This window comes from Lepisosteus platostomus, chromosome 12 (genome assembly GCF_059453375.1).
Source record: "Lepisosteus platostomus isolate fLepPlt1 chromosome 12, fLepPlt1.hap1, whole genome shotgun sequence".
Classification (NCBI taxonomy): Eukaryota; Metazoa; Chordata; class Actinopteri; order Semionotiformes; family Lepisosteidae; genus Lepisosteus; species Lepisosteus platostomus.
Window position 1 is genome coordinate 39,035,004 of NC_142622.1, and position 25,184 is coordinate 39,060,187.

At 33.9% G+C, this 25,184-nt stretch overlaps 1 protein-coding gene across 5 annotated transcripts in view; it reads right to left on the minus strand.

Moving 5' to 3' along the window:
- Positions 1-25,184, minus strand: part of csmd3b (CUB and Sushi multiple domains 3b) — a 561,056-nt gene that overhangs the window by 373,045 nt on the left and 162,827 nt on the right. For all 5 annotated transcript variants that reach the window (XM_088601884.1, XM_088601883.1, XM_088601882.1 and 2 more), the window contains exon 4: positions 227-421. In XM_088601884.1, coding sequence (XP_088458010.1) covers positions 227-421 — 195 coding nt within the window. The remainder of the gene's footprint in view (positions 1-226; positions 422-25,184) is intronic.

The window sequence follows — 25,184 nt, forward strand, 5'->3', positions numbered from 1 at the left end:
GTATTAATGCTATGAAACACTAACAAATGTGTTAAGAAGAAATATTGCATAGAACTAGGCTACTGTTACAGTATATGGACCCCACAGCTCATGCCACACACATACAGTATATGCATACACAAAGTACATGCTAGATATATTTGCCCCATAGCCATACAGTAACTAACAGAGAGCTGACAATAAGGACAAGCTCAATTGTTTTAAGAATGATAAAATTGTTACTTACCTCGACAGATTGGAACAGGGAAGTCCCACACAGCATTATTCCCTGCATTTGTGATGCAGGTTAACTGGGGATGACCATCGAGTACATATCCAGTCACACAGCTGTACCTGATCTTGTCACCAACATTGAATCTTGTCCCATATAGGATACCTTTAGGTGGAACTCCAGGATTTCCGCAGGAACTGCTCTGCAATTCTAAAGAATCATAAAAATATAATAACTTTGTTGTATGCAAAACATTTTGACCTTAACTCCATTTAAAAATAAAGGAGGTATTATATATATATTAAAAGTGATCTTAACTAAGAAAAGACAATTAGACAGAAGCTCTATTTAATTATGCACTACTAACACAGACATACCTTTTGAAAGATGGAATCAGTAGTATTTCACATTATTAGTATTGCGGATACTATTCATACCAGTGCACATTGAACTGACTGAATACAAATAGAAATGTAAAGAAACAATCACATTAAACATAACCTACATGCCTAAAACATGGTTTATGATTTAAGTTTAAGATGAATCAGTCCCAGTGAGGGCTGAGGTGATTATGTCAGTTAATGCAGTGCCAGCGTGATAGAAATGGCTCACATCAGCATGTCTTTTCTTGGCACGCTGAACCATTTTTAATACGTAATATGCTCTTTTCACAGTTAAACCCATTTGGTAAGTGGTCAGGGCTTGTAAGAACAGCTCCAGTTACATCTCCGTCGTGATGAGAAAAAATTAAATCTTAAAGTCCTGTAAATGATTAAATATACAGAATTTAATTTATGATACATTTTATTTTTACTGTTGTGGAGCATACAGACAACACATGAAATGTGATGAACAGGCTGTGTAGTTATAATAATTCTAAATCAAACTCCCCCGTATGTTAGTGATTTCTGTCAGCTCTCAAAGATATTTGTTAAGCATTCAGGGGATATGAATCCTGACAGTTTTGTGTTTCACAAAAAATATTTGCTGATGGTAATATGAACATAATTATGTGGAAAGATCTTAAAATTCATATTTTAAAACTCAACAGTTACTGGAAAGCATGAAAATAAGCACATTTGTGTCAGAGCACAATATATTTTATTCTAGAAAAGCTGGCTGCTTTACATTTTCTAACATATTAATCTCCCAAAATCCCAAGAGAATCTGAAGAGATACTGTATATTTTCTGTCAAGAAGGTAGGACTCATACATGAGTTTATTTAATTTTCCAGCACTGGAAATAGAATTGACCATTTTTATATTTTCTGTATGTGTTTGAATTCTGTAATCCTCTGAAAACTTTTACAGCACTAAACAGAAACCTAACAACAGAGACGTGGTTTGATTCTCACTGTGAAAAACTCAAAAATACAGGCACACTTTTAGCTTTAGTTTGGCTAAACTCAGCTCACCTAACCCAATGCCTGACACTTGGGCAGCTGTGAGTTAGTACTTGAGGAATTCCAGTCATATCAGGATAACAACACTGCCCAGACTCAAGCTAGCAATATCTGGGCATGTAGAACTCCACTCACTCATAGAATAACCACCTTCAGTGACTGAGCTTCTTGTCAGTCTTGTTATTGTGTTTTTTTTTTTTCATTAGAACTTACAGTATCTCCCTATCAGTATTGGCTTTTCATTCTGGTGAATCTCTATGGGCCTAAGATTTTAGGTTTGAAGTTTTACCAAGAGTACACTTTCAGCTTACACTGCTACTGTAGGCAAAGTGATTCAAATGTATCTGGCTATATACAGTACTTGTTGCTGTTCTGTACATCTTTCACATTCTTTATTACAAAAGATATTTTACCACTTTTCATCAATTATAAAGCTATGTTGTCAATTACTTCAATTTTCCTTAGGGCAACCATCACACACAAGCTAGATTTAATATAAAGTGCTGTCACCAGCTCTCCATAGTCACCTAACTAAGTGACAGCTAATGCAAAATATGTAAATGTCTGCAGGTACAGTACTTGCATGCCAACTTTATTCATTTAATTTTCCTAATTACCTCACTGCTGATGTTGTAAAATAGCCAGAATCAAAATATAGTAATTAAATTGCCACCCTGCATGTTCCTACTTTAATGATTTGAGATAATTATTATTGCCTCTTATGAGACAACTTGTAATTTATACCATGAAGAGAAAGATGCGGACATTAACTAATGAAGCAGCAAGCAATTTTCTGTCTGGTGTCAGGAAGTCAACACCTTTCTTGTTTCTGAATATATTTTTAAAGAATGTTATGTGCAAGACCTTCAAGACTGCAGAGCTACATTTTTCAATTCCCTGAACAGTGTGAAACACCCAACATAAGAAGGATTTCATGAGTCGAAACCTATCATTGATTATTCTGAATTTGCAGTTAAAGAACCAGAAGACAGAGAGACAGAGAAATCTAATTTGTGAACAAAATGTGAAAAGGTGATTCTCTCCCAACATGGACTGACTTGTTTTTTCAACTAAGCCATGCAATTACTGTGGATAGAATGTAGTAGTGTTTTATGTAGCTAACCATCCTTGTTAAAATATAGCACTTTGGTTAGTCATAAGCAATATATAAATATTACAAGGATTCAGACATCCCTGTTCTGTTTGTGCAACAGACATTAACTGATTTCCATTCAGTGTCCTCATGAAGTTTTTTAATTAGTGCAATTACGCAACACTTGATTTGATGATATTCAGTAGTTGAATCTGAGTGAATAAACAATTTCAATGTACAATGTCAGATATAGTATTTAGTATTGATTCTAAAGTACTTTAAGTAATATCAAGCATGGAAAATACTGTACCAGTTCTATTCAGTATAACCTCTGTATAACTCATTTCATATACTCCTTATATGTTACTCCAGAATGCTTTGAAACTAGATTATATGTAATGATGGAATGTTTTCTTTGATCTTCCAGTTTTCCTATGGCTATTAAAACCAAAGACCTGCAGGAACTATTATGTACTACTGTGGAAAAAGCAAGGAAAGTTTTGTTAAATGAGTTTTAATTGTGCATTAAATATTACTAATGGAGATGAAAAAAATTGAATCCTGTAATTAATTTTAAAGCTGAGTGCAGGGTAATCGTAGTTAAATACAGCGAAATAGTGTTATTTTGCCAGTATTTTTGCTGGTAGTGATAACTGTGTATCTTTAAATATTACTGTCCAGACATATCATATGCATTATTGTTGATATCTAAGTATAGTAATGTGCATATCCCTCATTAAACAAGTACAATAAACATGAAATAACAGAAAAATTCAAAGATTTGATCATTTTTCTTTCTTAAAATTTTCAAAAAAAGTTATAAGTGATGCTAATAGCATTGCACAAAGAGCAAAGTCCTCCATTGCCACAGATTACAGATTCTGAAGAGCCAGAATCAAAATTGATACATTTATAATACTTAAAGATTGAAATAATGGAAATATCCAACAGATATAACAAACCTCACTTCCATTTTGAATGGCTGTCAGCAGTATTATTCTAACCACACAAATGTTTTCTGCAAGTAAACAGGTGCAAAGTAGATATCACTGGTTTTTCAATGCCAATACATTTGGTAATGTACAGTATTAGACAATTCTGCAATTTTCATGTTTTAGTATTTAATGTTCAAGCTGGAAAATAAAAAGGGGGGTAACATATACTGGACAGTACTACCAGTATTTTGCTACATGAAAAAAATGCTCTACATTTCCTTTCTGAACTTGAAATGTTTAAATTGTTTAATAGTCGCAAAATGAAATCAAATAATTATTGGGATGACCAAAATTAACTATGTTTTAATACCTTTAATAGCATATTTTTATGCTCCTCAAAAGATGTTAAAACTTTTTTTCTACTTTCGTGCAACGAGTTTACACGTCAATAATGTAGCCAATTGAGTGGTCAGCTGTTCTATTGTGCTATGATATATTCGAATCTGTTCTAATGTTCTATTTAATAGATGCAAGACACTAAGCAAAAGTCAAGCATAGTATTTAATTGTCTCACATTTCCGGTCAGTGATCACATGTCAGTTGCAATCTGTAATTTAAATTTTGAACATGATATATGAATGGTTTGAACTATTCTCAAAAGGAAGACTCTATTCTCTTGGGATGATTTATCATCCATGACAGAAGTATTGAAGCAAAAATTGCTTCCAGCAAAAAGTTTACTTTAATAAAAATGACATTTTAAAAGCTCTGCTCTTTTACCAGGAGAAAAAATTCAAAATATTCTGAACTTCAGCCTACAGTATTTAAAAGGTAGGGATGGCAATTCACAAATGTTATTCATCGATAAACCAATGCATTAAATCTACTCAATTTTCTTAAGATTTAGTATTACTGAAAACAAAGGATGGGTTTGTAAGTTATAACAGCAAACTTAAAAGACAATTAAAATGGAATAGTCAAGTGGCTTCAATTGCAGAAATGCAGTTGTGGACTTTAGTTTCTATTTCCAACTGTAAAATGTAGCATTTGTAGTATCCATCCATCTACAGAATATCCATCCATATTTGCTATATATTTCTCTTTTCAGCAGTAATGTTAGTTTTATTTAGGCCCCATGTGTATTTTAGTATAATACACCAATGCACTGTTAACTCCCTATACACTTACAGTACATGTTATTGGTGCCTTTTGGACTCCTAGTTCACCAAAATGAGGCTTTGTACACTATGATACTCTACTGTACCTTCCATCCAGTTACAGGATATGGTGTTACCTCCTATCTCACATTTTATCCTGCAAGTCAGTCAACACATTCAAAAGCTTTTCATCCCAAAGGTTTTCAAAACACTCCACACATAAAGCAGACACAATTTATCCCCCAGAGAAGTGCAGCACCTAATTGATTGACGCACAGCAGACATTATGTGCCACTACAGAACAGCTCAAGCAAAGAAGATAAAAATAATCAATTGAAATAAGGGAAAATGTAGGGCAGATTGCACAAACATTTTTAACTTGTACTACAAGATTGTTTTTTGTAATTTAACTAAATTCTTATCTTCGATATGATCTTTAACATATAATTACCCTATTAAAATACAATAAGTTTGCTTAAAATACAATAAAAAGCTTAAGTGTGATGATATGTAATGGTCTTTAAAGTCCAAGAAGTAAGGACCCCAGTTAAGTGTCTGTTCCAAAGAGCTACACTTGCTACAGTTCTGTCTCTCCGGTTACGATGATGGGACATTGGTTTAGAATTTGTGGCCCAGTTGGGCTATCTACTATACTGGTCCATCAATACAACTTGAACAAGCAACATAGATTTATTTAGAGGTGACCAGTCCCAAGTTTGACCAGGACCAGTTCAGATTAGCTGTTGATATCTGATGAGATCAGGCCACAAAGTGGAGATGTTGCTTCTACAGTATATACTTAACGCTAACTTGTATACTCATTTTTTTTGTTCATACCTGTCCACATTAAATATTTGTAAAGTGCCTCAAGGTGATCTCTCATAAAAGGCATTATATCAAATAAAACTGATTATAAAAGTGAAGAGCTGTTTTCGAATTAATATATTTCATCTTTATATTATAATTAGAAAGAAAACCTTTTGAATTTACAACATGGAATATCACTGAAAACTGCTGTGCTGTATTTATTAATATAGCAATGAAGGAGTTACTTTAATGTTCCAACTACTTTAATACCAACTGCCTCCACCACATGAATATACTGTATCTGCATAATAAAGTATGTAAGAAAAAAAGACTTTAGCTGGTCATTAAAGACTGTTTCATCTGCAACTGAAAGGTACCTACAGTATAATACTTATAAATCAGGGGTAATAAAAGTGATCTAGATTTGAAACTTGATGGCCTTTTTGCAAGAGTTATAACTGTAACGCCATTTATGTTATGCTATGTTCCCATCTAGTGAAACCAATTTTAAAATCCAAAACAATGCAGTAACAGCTAAAGATCATCACCTCTTGTTTGCTTGTCTAACTGTACTAGAGTGTCTTTTTTGAGGGTGGGTTAATATAAAGTCAATCTATACATTTTTAAGGTCCCTCACAAACTTCTCAGAGTAGCCTCAAAAGTATCTTTAGTTTCCTGATATATATTATTAATTAAAAAGTGTACAATAATTTATTCAAAATTGTATATTACACAACTGATCATTCTCAAGCTACAGTACATGTTTTTTCCTGTATCTATAGTAAACATGTTAAATGTACTGTATGAAACTGCTATTTATGTCATGATGGAAAAAAAAAACACATTTAGTATAGCAAAAAAGCACCAATAATTATGGAAAATTTGAAGTAAAGAAGAACTAAACATTAGGCATAAATACAAAGCCCTGCAGGAGAATGACAGTGGTCAAGGTGAACAGTGAGAACACAGAAAGCATATCCCTTTTTCAATCATATATTATTTCAACATATTTTTGAGCCATTACGTAAGCATCAACATTTCGACTCCAGATTTCCCTGTTATTTAATTGATTTCAATAATTATTGTTACTGGATAAATTAAAGTAACTAAACAATGACAAAACTAGGACAATAAAAACTGAAAATGCAAAATATTACCTGAAATACTGGAAAATACTGTAATGGTGGTGATGCTACAAAGCACAGTTTCAGTGGCTTCTTTAACACTTACTTTATTTTGAGAATGGTAAGGACCAAAAACTGTATTACCGTATACTTATCCTTAAAAAAACAGAACAGGTTTGCTTGTGGGTTGGCTCATATATTGTCTAGACAAGATCAAATTACTTTAATAGTCACTGGTAGAGCTGGTCCGCCAAGCCAGATGTCTCTTTTATTTCAGCTATCACCAATTTTTAATAACAATAAGATATAAGTGAAGAAATATACAGTAAGATAATATGGTCAAGCATAGCTATAACGCTGAGAAAAGTACTGAATGTCTCACATGCTTGCAGATTTCTTTCCAAAAAACATTTTCTGTTTAAAATGCAATTGAAGCCCTAAAATGAAACCTGCAGCCTAGATACATGAATAATTAAAGGCTACTTTGAAATTAATATATATCAGCTACTTGGAAGTGAATATTAAATTGTTTCCAGTTTATAAAAATCATTGTGATAATCTACATTTCATCTTATATTACATTATGTAGGACAGCAAGGAGGTTTGCCCAGCTACAGTACCTCACAGCTCCTGAATTCCCCTGGCCTGTCTCAAAGCATTCTTTGTGGACTTTTAATCTGTACCATGATGTCCAGGTTTTTTGGGGAGTAGTTTCAGTTTCCTCCAACCTCCCAAAGACATGCTGGGTAAATCACCTTGTCTCTAAATTGTCCATGGTTGCTTCTCTTTGTGTCCCCAAAAGGATTGGTTCCCAGGATTTGCTATGACTCTTAAAGGAAAGGAGTGGCTTTCTGATGATGGATGGATAAACTATACTACAATGACCCTTCTATCACACATCTTTCCTTAGACCATCCTTTGTTATAATGCTATTCCATATCTGAATTTTCTATTTAAATTATTTTGGCATGTTTTTTGTTTTAATATTCAGGGATTCTTCAACATAACACCATATAACTGTTTTGAACATATTTTATTTAATATTCTAAATTCCCAAAGCACTATGCTTGTGCCAAGTTATATCAGATGAATCTTAAAGGTACCTTTAATTATGCATCGTACTGGATTTTTCATTTTTTAGTATAGCTGGGAAAGACAAGGAAACATTACCCACACATTGATTTATTAAACATAAAGAAATGAATAAACAGAAACATGCCATTTGTTTCTGATGTATAGAGTTAAAGATATTGCATATATTAAAGAAACTATAGCTATTTTAGTAAGTTATTGAAAAGCCTACACAGATATCATCAATAAAGACAGAAACAAAGCTGCTCCATCCATCAGCTTCACCTTGAATGTTGATCGTGTCATGTGCCAGAAAAAAAAAACTGGACTGGTCAGTATTTGAGTATGAGACTTACATGAGAAAAGATGTATTGCTGGCACTCAAATCTATTGACTGAGTTGTAAGTGATGTCATCATCTGGAAGACAAATGAGGTTCTGACCTTTTCGAATTGTTAAGGGTTCTGTGACAGTATTTAAACACGAGGGTCCTAATTAAAGGCTTAGGCTTTAATTAGACCTAGACCTAGGCTTTCCCAGTCTTCTGTACCTATACGTCTCTAACGTAATCTTCCCTAACTGATAAAGCAATTCCTACCTTTTCATTTACAGCACTACATAGAAACGTGCAGGGAAAGATTCTGTTAAAATCAAATGTCCATAACCAGTATAACACTTACAATTAAGAAATATAACGTTTTAAATAGTTTTGTATAGAAAAATAAATATTTTGAAACATATTCATGAGTCACATCTAATCTCTGTATGTTTTATATTTACTACAGAACCATATGCTTCTAAGTCTTCAGATACTGTATATTTACATTTTTGTTCTTGGTTGTGTTATTGGTTAGTGTTGCTTATTCTCTCTGACAAAAAAAAGATTATAAAAATCATATACATTTCTTCAATTTATCCAAATCAAACAGTTCATTCAATATCAAGTAACAATTGAGAGCTCAGGCAAAATGAAAATTTGGTATCAAAGTCTTGAATTCTTAACTTGTAACAAACTGGAAAGCTGCATGTCTTTAACAAAAGCACTGGATGCTTCTCAGGAAATTTAAATAAAAACACCTCTTCAAAGCTGGTTTAATATACAGTATTTTAATTAGCAACTCTTTCAGAAATGGTATCTGGGAACAAATTTCTTTGGCAAATGGATGTCTTGCATTAGCAAAATCAACAATGTTATATTACTTTTAAAATGTGTTTTAACTTTTACGTTACAGTTTATTCCAAGCATCAACGCGACCTACATACTGTATAGTCTAAGATAGAGTATGTTTGAATCTATGTTGAAACAATTAAGTACAATATAAATTGAAAAACTGCAATATAATGAATGGCTTGCTCTCATCAACAGATTGTGATATGTACTTCTTTGTGAAATTTTAAGTACTAACTTTCTCTGTAGATCCCATAATTTAACCTATAAATAATTGAAGCAGAAATAACAGCTAATATAACCCAATATATTAGAAACTTCTAAAAGTTATTGTAAAAAAAAAATCATAATTTCTTTCTGTAGACCTAATTTCATTATAAAAAAAGGAAAAAGTGGGATAATTCAATAAACAAGACATCTTTACTGAAAAGAAATTACAGAACCACTTCATTCTGATTCACTTGGATGTTTTCAAAAAGCCTTGATAAATTGGCAACTAATAAGCATCTAAAAATTAGATAAAAGTACTACACCTCCCTCTGTAGCCCTTCTGACATTACAAGCAAACTTCCTAGTTTTGCTCTTCCTATGCATCAGTTCTCTGTGTAAACAGTGACCTATTTATAAACACTGCTTACTTGTTTTAGGACCCATTTTGAAATGCATTCCCTCTCTGGTGCCTATTTATGAATTACATGCCACCCAGCAATATAATCTATCTCGGTTCCCCTGCCTTCCATAGATATTTTTGTGATGGGACTAAAGGTTGGTCTGGATCTTTAAGAGTTTTGGTATTTTCCTTATTGGTCCCTATTGGCTTCAGGTAATATAAGAATATTGATTTATTTTCTAAACTCGGAAATGCTTCAGAGCTTCTTGCTTCAAATGGATTTAGTATGAGCCTAGCCGACTGGCTTCAAGTCCCACCCCTGTTGTCCTCTCTGCAAGGCACAGGTGCAGGGTTGTAGTGATATATGAGGCTGAATAACAACTGCTTGTTCAAAGAAGAATGGGGCATACAAAGACAGCAGTATTCTTTTCATGTTTTTATTTATCAATTCAAGGGGTATTTTTTGCAAAGTATATCACAATTATATGTTTACTGTATCACTGTACATGTTATTAATGATGAGGTAGTGTTCTTTGGAGCATCTTTGTAGAGAGTTATTTTCTTTCTCTACATTTTTAACTTTCCATCAATTTGGTAAATGTTTATCCTTGTCTCATCTGTCCTTTGTTTTCAAAATTCTACAGTTTCATGTACTTTTTTTCCACTGTACATCCAAACAATTTTGGAAACACCATGGAGGTCTTTTTCTGGAACTGGATCACTCACTATATAGATGACGCAACTCCTGTAATTATGGCAGCAGCAAAATGAATGAATTCCAAAGTTAACGGATTAAATGTGCCTGTTTATGTATAAGAAAATGCTTCCATACTTATTGGGTGGTAGGTCACCTGCAGTACCTGACATGACTATGATCCAGAACATACAGCCCATAAAGCCCATCAAGAATTAAACCAAGAGAAAAATACTTGGCAAAGCAAAGGTTACATACAGTAGAGCTTGGAAATCACAATAGGCCATGGACTTTATACAGTACAGGAATTGCTCAAAGGCATATGCACCATAATACTTGCAAAAATTGCCCAATATTTGTAGAAACATTACTTTATACTTTGAAAATTACATACATTGACATGAAGTAATACTTATAATCACTTGAAATAACCTGGTAGAGCACAAAGTATGTTTTCTTTCTAATACAATCAAATATATGCATGGAATTACGCAAAAATAAAATGTATATTTTTCATATTATTCATATTCATCTTATGATCATGAGTCCAAAGTGCTTTACTATGTACCTATGTATTAGGTACTATGTACCTAATAACATTCATTTTTGCTCTCCCAAATATTTTTGGAGGGCTTTGCACACTGTATTAACATGTATTTGAATAACATTTCGGGGGAAAAGTCATAAATCAAAGTCAATATATGCAATCATATAACAAAAAAAAAGACTTGTTATTGATGTGAATTGAATTTTTTTGAAAATATTCAGTTCAGATATGAAAATAGATGGCTCATTTTTTATCGTGAACTGGTCTTTAAAAAGGAGCAATTCAGAGGCAACCAGAAGATCAGTACAGAATACAGATTGCATTACACTGTGCAGTCCTGCACAGCATGAACTGTTGAGAAGAGTTCAGACAGATTCTAAGTCACACTACCTAAGATAAGGATTTTTCACATATGAGAACACTACTTCAACCTAGATGTAACAAAGTTTTAGGCTTTATTCCCACTTTTTTCATAAAATAAAATCCTAAATTCCTCTTTTGAGTTTCTAACTGAATTTCTTCACAGTGTCTTTATACCACAGCCAAGCAGCTGAGCTGTGTACTAGCTCCAAATTATTAACCTGTCTGAGGTTCTTCTCAAAGACTCCCATAGGTCAACTCTTCAGATGTACAGTATCCATCAGTCACCCTCTAAGCTCTCATGGTTGACATGCAGTCCACAGATTTTCAGTGAGAAACCTATTCCCTACAGCAACTACAGTACATTCTGGGGTATGTAGTTCAGGCAAGGATCTGTATCTTGTTTGAACCTACTGCCCCTCTTACACAATGTTTAAAAGTGCACTAGTTTACCAAACTATTATTTTTGTTTCATACCACACTGCTTTTCAGTTAACATTTTACTGTGATGTTCAATGCTATGGTATTCTTAACATAGAGATACTGTAGTAACTCTGACCTTGTCCTGAAATAAAACTGTGTAATAAAGGATCTCCATACCACACACTCTAAGTTTTAGAGAATGGATAAAATATGTGGAGCGGGCATGTCTTTATTGTCAAACATACTGTACCCCCTATGTCAAGTCTTTCAAATTGTATTTCTCTGTATGAGCTGTGTGAAATATTTAATGAACAAGTCATATCACATTTGCATCAATAACGCAAGGACTCGAACCCAGGCCTCTGGCGTCACTGAACAGGGACCCAGCCAGTTGAGCTAAAGGGAAATCTCCCTTCAGCCCTAAGGCTGCGGTCCCTGCTATTCACAGGGAAGGGCGGTGACGTCACCGCGCTGGTAAGCCGACTCGAACAACCTGCAATGGTGGCCGTATCCATTACAATATTTATGATGCTTATGCAATATACAGCCCAAATAAACTCCTCAACGCCAATAGCACAGTGTTCACTGACTTTCTGATTCAAATAATAGTTGGGTTGGCTGCTTAAGCTGAAGTTTCCAATAATGTTTGTATTGCCGCATTATTCAAAGAGTAGGCACCTCATGCTAAAAAAAAAAGAATTTATTTGTCTTTGTCTTCCATTCTAGGTTCATGAAATGTGACATTTAAGACTAAGCCAAGAAGAATAGTAAGACACCAAAGAAAATTACACAGAATTGCTAATATGTAAGCCATGAGAATGTCTCAACCAATGTGATTTTAAAAAAACTCAATGAACATCACATTAGCATTATATTCCTAGTTTAATAAATTACATAGCCAAAGGGAAAACAATATGATAATATGTAGTGAGCTATCCTTAACCTTAACCAGATATAAATTATTTCCTTATGACAGTACAACACAGAAAATAGAGTATAATGAGGTTCATTTGGGAATAATAAGGTCGTAAAAACGATTTCCATCAGCAGCTAAAAAGCAGCACGACTGGCTTGTTTGTTATATTTTAGATTAAGGCTAATAGAAGTATTCACCTTTCATTATTGGAGTTTTCACTAAAACTGGACCGGCTTGTTAGGTTTTTGGTAAATCTGTATTCTTTACCCAGAAGACTCAATATAATAATTGAAGGGATAGGGGAGTGTTTGGAATTTTGTCAAGCAATTCTTTCTTACAGACTTTTTCCCAGATGAGCAATTACAAGCATTGCTACTAACCAGACAGGTAAGAAAAAAATGTGAAATGTAAGCAGTGAGAACATAAAAAGAAACCTTTAAGGCACACTTTCAATCACATTTTATTGTCCAGACAAATGACACTGCAACCTAAAATTGGGAAAATGACACTGGCATTTAGGGCTTGAAATAACTTATGGATCAGAGCTGTGTTGTGAAATTGGCACTGGAAGATGAGGAGAAGAAAAGGTGATTTATATCTGCAGTAACATCACATAAGCTTTCTAAAAATCAAAACTGTGCATCAGTCTTGGAAACCTGGCAAAGAAATTGGTTATACCTTGCCTTAATAGTTTCTGTTACTGTATATTTTAAAGATCCTTGATCTAGAAAAAAATAATAATCATTTGGCTTTTAATTTGTAGTCCATAACTTAATAGTGGAATTAGTACATTAGATTAAGGAAATATATTTTTCTGTATTTTTTCTACACTTTATTATATATAAAAAATAAAAACAACAGCATATCATGGTCAAAATACATTGAATGTCTTCATAAATTACCTACTGTATATGTCTGACAATGTATTTTTTTTTTCTTAAATAAAGTTAAAGAACCTGGATCTAAAAATACAAAGCATGCAATATTGGGGAAGCAAATGAAAAATTCTAAATATATATTTAATGTCAGCTCTAAATTGTATCAGTAACAGTTTTTGGGGAGTAATGGAATGCAAGTAATGGTGTTATGTATTCAAACTACATTTTTTAATAACTATTTCATTATGGTTGCTCATGTAAATGTATTCCATTACAGTTGCCCATTATCAGAGCAGTATCTTGATTACTGGTGCTGGAACCTGAATGAAGAGCTTATTTTTATGATTATGTTTAGATCATTTAAAGGAAAATGTTGAAGTGTGAGGATCCAATTGTTGTATTCTGCAACACCGGTTTCATTTAAAAGGTGGAGATTTGTTATGTATCAATTACTGTAGACCACAGTGCTGTTAAATATTAGAAGTGCAGGGCAAAATGTATCTTAGACAAGTGAACATACTTTCACTCAATAATAATTTCAAATATTTAAAGAAATCATCTAGGTGAAAATCATCTGCCTTTTTGTTTTATTTGTCCTACTATCACAATACCATTCAGTCTTCCACTCTTCGCCCATGATGCCAGATGGGTAGATCAATCTGACACCATTTTGTTTCCTTAGAGACCAAGCATGTGTGGCCATAAAAGTGCATTCATTCACAACATGACATTGCTAAAAGTAAAGGCACTGTAGGTCCACTGGAAGATGCCACACAAGCTGTATACTGTATACTGTATATGTACAGTATAGTAACAAAATCCTATACTAGAAATGAGAAAGTAGTGTTCTGCTACTGTTCTCTCCAGCCTGGTAAAGACATGCCAAGATCTGGAGGGTGGATATCCCATTGCATTTTTGCAGGGTTCAGTAATATAGTTTAGGAGTTATAGTTGGGTAGCAAAGACCACGCCTTCTGCTACAGTCAGCAGGTTGCCATTAAGAGGGGCTTTCTATGGGGTGTTGTCTAGGAGATAAAAAAGCAGAGGGAATAACAGTTGTCTTGGCCAGAATAGCATGGCCATCAGCACCCTGCCCACAGCCCTCTGTGATCTCTAAGAGACATTGATGAAATAGTGGTTAGTAGAGAACAAAAAGCATAGAGCAAGCACCGTGGTCAGTTGCATGACAGGCATCAAGCCCCGGCAGGTTCTTTGCATTCTGGAAGGAGATCCATCTCAAAAGCAGTCATTTTGGAGATGGATGTCACTTCACAATAGCAGCTCCAGATGCCTACCCTCTACCACCAGGGGAAGTTATCAGCCCCAACAAGCTACTGTTAAACAAGGGAAATCCCTGTTTTGTGAGGACTCAGATGTTTCTGCAACCAGAGCTTTTTGGTGATTGCCAGGACAATCAGTAACTGCAGGGCCCCTTGGTGGCTGATGCAGCCACTTCTGATACAGTATGTTGTGTATGTGGGCCAATGAAATGGACACAGAAGTTGCTTTGGTCCCGGACGTTTTTGAAGCGCTCACAAAGCACTTTAGTCTAGGCTGTCATCCAATTACCAGAACTACAGAGCAGCTGAAACTAGTTCCATGTTCCATATGTCAGAAAGCAGATTCACCTGTGAAATTTTCTATAGTCACAATATCTACGGTAAGTCACTAATTCCCCTCACTCACAGCTAGAGTGGCCATGTCACATTGAACCAACCAGCAACAGGCCAAAATCCTTCAACCACAGAAGAGAGGGAGTGGCACAAGTCCAAGTCCAAGACACCATGTTCACGGTTTTTGTTTTCAAAAACAAAGCATGGCACATTTAGTAATGTGCTTACACTCAATAGAGAGAGAAAAGGCAGATGTAGGCAGACACAGAGGGCTATTTTTTATTTCCTGGTCCCTGGTTTGCATTCCACAGGGGGAAGCAAGCAGGAGGAAGCCCTATCATGATGATCCTTATTAAGACCTTTGTTAACTACAATTTCCTGCAATGTCCAGTGTGGATCCAGAGATGGAAGACAGAGGTTTGCTCTCACCGATTAAGATTGTCTTCAATCTACCACCATTGAAGAAAAAAAACCTGGATGAGGGGTCATCCATCTCTAAGCAGAATGCATCTGAATGCACTCAGTGCATCTGTGAGGGCTCCAGAAGTTTAGAAGAAAACTTACCAAAGGAAGTGACAAACTGTCAGGTTAAAATGGTAAAATAAATGCCAAGAATTTTGACAAAATGCCCTTCTAATCCACCCTCATGGGATTAGAGTGGCAAGTGTCAAAGTCCAATTGGACAGGTTCTTTGTACATATTCAGCATAAGACCAGTCATTAGACACTCCATGTCAGTAACAACCACATTCTGCCTGAAAGTGAAAGAAACAAGTTCCTAATACTTTGTATATTGCTAATACATTATCCTTTCTATCTGAAGCCAAGATACTTTAATGAGAAAAAAAATGTACATTCAGTTTCTGTAAAATTTTGGTTGATAGTGAACCCCACAGTTCCTTCATACTTTATTCTATAAATTATTTCTAATACTATTTAGAAAGCATACAACATACAACATACAACAATTTCTAAGCATATCAAAAAGCCCAACTAACATTAAATTTTGGAACGTTCCCAAATGTTGCTGGATAATATTGGTTTGGTTATGTTAATGTTTTGTAGCGTTACCAAACGTCTATAGTTTAATTAGACCTTCAGACGATGTTGTAGCCACATTAGAATATATGAAGACATCCACATTGTATACTGTATACAGTATGTTTTCATAAGATATTGCTAGTGTTTGTTTATATAAAATGTACATTTATAAAGAAAATGTCTTTACCACATTTGGTAAGTTCAGACTGATCTGGGTGGTGTCTGGATGCCTTGTTCTTATCAATGATCAACTTCACCATGCCTGAAGAGACATTAAGGGTTTTTGAAATCTGTACAGCCCTCTCCTGATATTATATTACCTTTATTTCTGGGTTCTTCTAAAAGTGTTTTGATTTGTTGCCTTAAAATCATTACCTTAAAAGATAGGTATAATTGTTCTAAATGCATGTGAATCAACTAATTTTGTGGCTCCTTAAGTTAATGACAAATGTGCACCTACATTTATCTTGTGACAAAGGGTTTGACTATACAATCATGGCTTTTACTGTCACATTATGTATTTAACTTCTTTCTTTTCTGCTATTAATGTGTGGAGTAAGTTGTCATTATAACAAATATTAATTGTAACTCCGAAATGTCATGACTGAAAGCTTTAAAGCAACAAAATGTAAGCAACAAAAAAAAACTTTTTGAGGCTATGAGTAATTTTACACAGCACCGTACTATAAAAACTATATCAGCCGAAAATGATCCTTACTAATGCAACATTAACTCTCCTTTTACCAAGGTGTAAAGATTTGAACTTTTTACTATGCTATATTTTTGTATTTTATTAGGCAAAGCTGCATGTAGGGCTGCTGTGAAAATTAAAATAATAATTATGTAATTATTAATGCAATGAGTAATTATGTAATACAAGCAATACAATTGTATACAGTACATGTGTTTATGACATGCTTATAAGGAAAAAAAATATGTACTGCATTATACAAAAATTCTCTGCAAAAATTAGGAGGTGAAAATGTTAAATTAAAATTTATTTTCAATTAATTAAAAGGAAATCTTTAACAGACTACTCATGTATCTAATGTAAAATAAACATTAAACTGTTTTCGTGTTTGTTGTTTCACTGCCAGAGTTAATTGATTCTGTTCAACTGTCTAAACAAAAAAAAACGTGCATGCTTGACTTCTTTTTAGAAATATACTTCAACTTGAATTTACATGATATGTTCAGGAAAGCTGACTTATATACCGAAATGGAGAGAAATGAAGTTTGAAGTAGTTAAGATAATCTTTCTCATACTAAACAAACTGACCTGAAAAATTGACACGGCTTGACATTTCTTTGCCCTAATAGAATTCATTCATTCCTAGATCTAATAATATTTGCCGTTTTTCATTTGTAGTGAGAATGTCATGTGTGTGTGAAATACAATCTAAAAATGTAACTATTTCTAGGCATATCTGCAGATAAACAGGCTCATCTGAAATGGCTGTAAGCTTACATACAGTACATATGGGAATAACATGTCACAATGCACACTTTATACTATAGCTTAAATGTCATCCTTATATTTGCAAAGTCTGATAACTCATGGAACACATTCAGTAAAAATAGATCCTGTGTTTTAAGACTAACTGCGACAGAACAGATAACCACTCTGTAGTTACAGTTTACATCCGATACCCAAATGTCCCGGTCTTCACAGTTCTCAAGAGCAGACATTGTGGTCCACATTCTGATCTGTGAATAAAACACTGACTATAAAGATATGGTGTAGCATAGATCCTTTCATCAGCCAAGCTTGGGGTAATTACCTGAAGCATAACAATTTAAATTGAAATTGGACCCCTCTCATTTTATTCTGAATGAAAAGAAAGCAAGATTTTTTTCAATGGAAAATTAGCAGCATTTTGTTCTATATAATTATACTTTTTGATCAGATTAACACAGTTTCTTTACCTAAAGCATAATTTTGGAATGCTCTAGATTTTTTTGCAATTGATATTGTTTTAATTACTGACAGCAAAGAGATGATTCAGTCTTGAAAGTGGGTATTTCAGTGGCGTGAAAACTTCTTAAGATTAAAAAAATCAAACTAAAGTACAGTTCTAATGTGTAGACCATTATATTTAAGCTCAGGCAGCTTCAGATCCTTTCAAATAATTCAGACCAGGGACTTTAATGTTATCAGCACAAAATAAACATCACCATTCAACTCAGTTCTCTATTGATTTGGTCCCCACTTTAGTATGGAGGGCATGTGCACCATCGGCTTTGTTCCAAGCAACACTCTGCACACTAATGACTTCCCACCATACAGACCAAAACGCCAAGAACAAAATCAACACAGCAGGCAACCTCTGATTGTGATCAAAAAAGGTTTAGATCTTTTGAAGTAAACAAAAAAGCTTTACGCTATTTCGGATTATAATAACTAAAATATACTTTTCATGCAACCGTTGATTGTTAACATTCCGATTATTTTATAATGCCAAATATATAGCACTACCTGCATAGTAATACAACAAAAAAAAAGTGCTCTTTCAATGTAAAAAAAAAAAGAAACCCTCTTAATTCAGACTCTCTACTCAATTTAATGACTTTCTTTCTAAAATAAAAAATCACCTTGTAAGGGACCTGAAGAAATAAAAAAAATGTCCTGTTGATGAATGATGGAAGAACTGTTAGCAAGAATGCTTTTAAGAAAAACAACTAAAAAATATGAAATGGAATGCGAAAGAAAAGGTAATGAAAGTTAAAAAAATAAAGACATCTCTCCTTGGGTATTTAGTACAACTGAAATGTTTACTGTGTCTGGCCAAATTTCCCATTGGCCCTTACCAATCATAGCCTCCTAATAATCCCCATCTTTGAATTGGCTTCATTACTCCCCACTGATAGCTGATGACTGGTGAGCGTTCTGGCGCACTATGGCTGCCGTCACATTATCCAGGTGGATGCTGCACATTGGTGGTGGAGGGGAGTCCCCATTACCTGTAAAGCGCTTTGAGTGGAGTGTCCTGAAAAGTGCTATATAATATATATATATATTATTATTATTATTACTTTTTACATGGCTTTTATACAGTACCCAGATTGTTAATGAAACTCAGTTTAAAACAAAGTAAGATAATGACATCGCACTTTGATTTGGTTCACACCATTATGTCTCAAATTAACTACCGATGATTTAAAACCAAATTCAAGTGGACACTTCTTCTAGAAGCAAGAACTAGAAGACATTTTTTTTTTTCTGAGAAGCTGATGTTCAGAACAAAATAGGAAATCAGCAATATATACAATACATGTATATGATTTAACACATATATTAAGTAAAATCCTAAAAAAACTAATACAGTATATGCAATAGCATGTACAGTATATCTGATACTAAGATTTCATGATATCCCAAATGAAGCATGCCAAAAATGTCTGTAGTAAAAATAGTAATGCATAAACATGTAGTAATGCATATGTATAAAAATAAAAATAAATAAAATCCACATGCATCCATTGTGTTTTGCTTTCTTAATCATAAAGATAAATCAATAATGAATGCACACCCTCACTTAATCTTTTATTCATTCATTTGCTGACTTGCTTTGAGTGAAGCTGCTAATGCCCCGTCTTGCAGACAATCTAAAACTGTAATTTTCTCCATTAAAGTAATCACTTCCCTATTTTTTTTTACTTTCAACATCATGACTGGCTGACACTTAACGTTAAGCAAACATAATGCCGAGATGACACAGCAAAACAAAAAAAAAAATCTAATTTTCGCACATGGCAAGGATAATGTGAAGCAGTACAGAAGTGTTAAGTGTGGAGTGGATTTCTGGGAGCATCACAATGCTGCCCGCCGATGCCATTCCGAAAGAAGAGGTAAGAGAAAAACAATTAGATTCAGTGAAGCCATTTCAGGGATCAACCGCATCGTAGTGAAATGTATGCGCTGGAAGAGTTACGGGCCACATTTTATTGAGGTTCTAATGGCGAAACCATGTTGGAGGGCTTACTGTAGTTTACAGTATATTTACTGCATTTGTTCTGCAAGAACAGAACTGATATCATGGCTTGCTCCAATCTATCAAAATGTCTGTGATTTTTTTTTTCTTCCTCACAAGAAACTAGTACATCATTATGATATAACAGACCACAGAGATTTGTGGGTGGGCATGTGGGCAATAACATCAGAAATCCAATTCCAAATGTGGGATTAAAAGAAAATAAGACAGGGAATAAACTCAATTATTTTTTGCACAATTGAAAGAGATAATACTGTAATAATTTCATGTTTCAGCTGCCACTTGTGTTTTAAATAGAACAGTAAATTGTAAAAAATAAACTTAATTAATGAGAGCAGACTTTCAAAACATGAAAACATTTTACTGTACAAATCAAAGTCCAATACCAGTGAGTAATTGGACCCACTGGACATGGACTGAAATCTTTAATTTGTAAGAGAGACAGTAATGTATACACTTCAGATTTAATAAAATATACCACCTCTGTCTTTCATAACACATTGTAATTCTTAAGAGTATAGGACAAAAATGATTTTGTTAAGGGTGTTAAAGAAGGTGGAACAAACTGAATCACATAGCATAGTGACAATTATTTTTGTTCTTTACTTTAGCAACTATGGATGTCAACAGGGATGTGATGACTGTAACAAAGCCCATTGTACCTCTCCAAATATTACTTTTCTGTGACACACTGTGCCTCATATATGCACTGTATATACTTTTTACAAGTGTAAAATATATTATAATATTTTACAGTAATGCAACTTATTGCATTGATACTATTACACTTATATTAATATTATATTTACATTTTGCAATTTATCTTAATTTTAATGGAAAACAATGTTATTATTTGTTTTATTAACAAAATAAATATGGTAGTGCCACTATTAAAGCTGCTACAGCTAACAATAACGACAGTAGAGTACTTCCTTTTTAAAAAGGGGGCTCTTAGGGCCTTCGGAATAAGAGTCTTAGAAGACGCACAATATTAAAAAACAGAAGATTCAGAAAGCATACAGCAGCAGACAAGGTCAGGAAAGCGGGGAAAGAAATCCATAATGTGTCATCTGCAAATATGATAATTATGAAGCGAGCATAGCAATGAAATGAGAAAATCCAGGAATCAGTAAAAGAGAAGAAGAAATGTAAGAAATTAAAAGATATAGGGATATACAGGGAGCTCAGACATTGAAGCAGAACAAGTGAAGAGAAAAAGGGCCATTGTCCAAAAATGATCCAATGGATGATTTACGTCAAAGAGTGGAAATAAAAAAGGACAGAAATCAGTGAATGGGATTGCTAAAAGTAGAGAGATATTGATTGTGAATGTGGTGAAAGTGAGAATGATCAAAGCTGAATCTGGAAGACTGCTGATGAACAAAGAAGAGATTAAGCACAGGTGGAAGAACTGAGTTAAAGACCTCCTAAATAAAGAGAACTGAAGAGGTTTGGAGGCATGTGCCACTGAAAACCAAGACACTGAGACTAACTTCAACAGCAGAGAGGTTAAAGGAGCAGCGAGAAAAATGCAGAATGGCATATCACTGTACCTGATATACCAGTGGAATTTGGGGGGAAAAAAAGGTGTAGGGATGATTGAATAAATATATATAGTAGATAGTGGTGGAATAACAATCAGGGATAAACCGAGGGAAAGTATTTTATCAAATAATTAGTTAAGGTTGCAGAGATATCGAAGAATGTACAATTGCCATAGTTGGGCATATTCAAAGGAGACCAGGCGAACATATGGAAGTTACCAGAATTGCACAATCAGGAAAGATGAAATGGAATGTTGCAGTGGAGAGGGAAGTAGTTGTAACAATAAAATATGTATGACTGGAGCTTTAGGAGAGCCAGTATCTGGAACTACAGTACAACCCTGTTTAGACTAGGCAAGCAAGGAGAAAAGAAAAGGAAGAAGAGGAAGAGTGGATGAACCATTAAAAAGGTTTATCATGAGACCAGACTGCAGATTATGGCCCAGACATCCCAGTCTACGAATCTACACTATATCGTTAGTACAGTACAGTATATCACAGCTGATCATGCAGTGTTATTACTTACAGTATGTGTGCTCTCTTTCTGGTGTGTTAGCTTTCTTGCTGGAGTTTTTGGCTACACTATTAATAAGAGGCACATTTCCGAGAATTTAATGGTGTGGGCTCGTAGAAGGGCAGCAGTGGGTCAGGTGACAATTTAAAAAGCAGGAAGCAAAGGCACCCAATGGACAGTTTTGATTTGCCGTCTGATGGACAGAGAGCAGATGCTCGGCAGTGCACATTCACCAGAGGGAGGAGAGACAGAAGTGACTTACCAAGAAACAAAGGGACTGTGAGCTCCGTAGAAGTCTCAGTGTGAGACTTAGTTTTGTCTGAAAGAGTTTTAATGAAGAGACTCAGAGAAAGAGAGATTGAAGTCTGAGAAAAGTCTTGAAGAGAGTCTTGTTGTTTTGAAGCCGGTAAGCAGCTTAGTCGCCTAGTGTGAATAGTGAGGGATTTTGAAAAAGTCTGTGTAGAAGCTCAAAAGAGAGGCTTTCCTTTAGTTGTTATGGGGGTTGTAAATTCACACTGCAAATAAAGAGCACTAGTTTGTACCTTACAGCTGTGTTTATGTGTCTGTTTTCATGGGAACACCTATTTTAAAGATCATGTTAAAGCATACCCAGCTCGGGTGTAATAGGCTAAGAAAATGGCAGAATTTAAATTTGAATACATACTGTACATAGAAAATAGTCATTATTCTTTATGTATCATTGTTTAATTGTAACATTACCACAGACAAATATTTTGTATTCTGTCACTGAAAATTCTTAATATATTTTAAAATTCATGTAAAACAAATTTAAAAATCTACAAGACTTAAATAAATATTCTGCTTGTTTTGTCAAGACAAAAAGATACAGTAAATGGGCTCACATAGAATGTGCACGTTCTTAAAATTGGACATAAATACATACATTGCTTACACTGCAGAACACTAACCCAAAAACACTACAATGAGTCCCATGATGAAAGGATTAGAAAGTGTCCCTAGTGGTAATTAATTGACTGAATATCAATCATTGACTCCTAATTAAAGAACATTCTGATACATCATGAATAGCAACTGTTGATCCCTAAGAAGTATTGATTTCTCTTACAGTACATACTGTAAAAGTATAATTTTATTGAAGTACAGCAGTATTCATTTGTTCCAAAATGTTAAAAACATAAAATCAAAAATAAAGAAGAATTTGGTATTATAATATAATTAATATTATATTATTATAATAATATAATTAATATGTTGTTAAAGTAGTACAATAGTTAAAGATGTGTCTAATATTAGTCAGTTGAGTATAAGTATTTAATAAAATAAATAAATAATAAGACATCTCCACTGATCAATGTTATGAACAATTTGGTGAAGGATAAATAGCTAATAACTTAAGAAAAAGTTTTAGTCACAGAACTACAGACAAGTACAAAATACAAGTAAGGTATATTCACAACTACTATTTATTGTTGGAATTAATTCTAGAGTCCAACACATTATATTCATCCTTCCAAACAAGATCTCTAACATTATACCACCCCACTACACTCAGGAGTGAACATAAATCTTTGCAAGGCAAAGTAAGCCAGCTTTCATGAAATAAAAACTGTGCAAACAATAAGACAACATATGGACTCAGAATAAATGCATCCAAATTAACAAGAGTGACATTCTGTATGGTGGACTTGGAAATAAGTATACTGTACCCACAAAATATAAAGACTTTAGCTCATTTCTTTAAATTTAAATTAGTTTAAATTAGGTTTTGATTTTGGTTTATCACAGAGGAATACAGTGTTGAGGTTGAGCTATAAAACTGAGTATCTCTTGTCCTGTCGTTTTTTCCTCTTCTGTTATGTGCTTTTATCCCTAGCCATCTGTGTTTTTAAAGATAGCCTTGATGACATGAGCTAACTGGGAATTTCCAAAGAAATTCCAGTCTTTTAAGCTGTCCACCCATCTGTTCTCCACTGGATTTCTTTAGTTAGATACCATCCAGTTTCTGTGCTGATTAGCTAATCAAATGTCTTAGGTATAGTAGTATACTTGAATAAATATGCATTTATTTTATAGTAATAAAACAAGAAAGATCACTTTCCTTGTTCCAACCACAAAGGTTCAAGTCCTCAGTGCAGTTAATAAGATTCCTTCTGTTTATAATAATATATTGACAAATATAACAGAATTCTCAGGAATCTAAGTATATAAATGACTGTTTTAACTATTTCTTATTTGCTTTAGTAGCTCACATTCCAAACCATTTAATGTTTTTACTGTAAGTAGAATTAATTAATCTCTATTTCATATTCAACTGACTGTCACACTGTGCATGAATTCTGGTGGATTTTAAAATATTCACAAAAAATATCTTTGTTAATTGTTCACATTCTATAGCCACCTATTTCTTCCAAAGATATATACAAATATTCTATGCCCAATATATTCACACTAGCAGCATGAAGAGTAATTTCATTTAGAAAACTTCATTACCCTACAGACGTATTGTAGTATTACTGCACCACATTTTGTGAAGGAATCATTTAATTTTCTGGGAATCTAAAACTTCATAGGTAACTGACGAAAGTGAAATGGATGAACTGTATTATAACTTATGTTGTAACTATGGCATAATGTGAAATTGACTAATTCCATAGACTGCAGTGTCAAAATGCTGTTCATTTACATGTGTAAGCATATAATATTTAAGGCAATTACTATTTAAGGAGATTTAATGTAAACCAAAAGTTATAATAAGAACCTAATACAACTTATCATTCTACCAGATTCACCTATAATTGAGAAAATGTATCTAGATTACAGGCATGCAAATGCAATATTTCAGCCAGATTGACTGGTCCTTAGCAAGCAAAAACCTCTACAAATTTCACATTTTGCTTGCTAAGCAAAACACTTTAAGATTTAATTAACTATTAATGAGCTAATAAATGTCCTTTTTAGCATAAAAACACTGCTGCTTTTTTGTCCAACTCAATGTCCACTGCAGAAGCTATGCAAATGGTCCATACTTACAGTATATGAGATTAAAATGTATCTATTTCTTTGTATCTACTGTATGTTCTACTCTGGAAGACAGTTTGCTAAT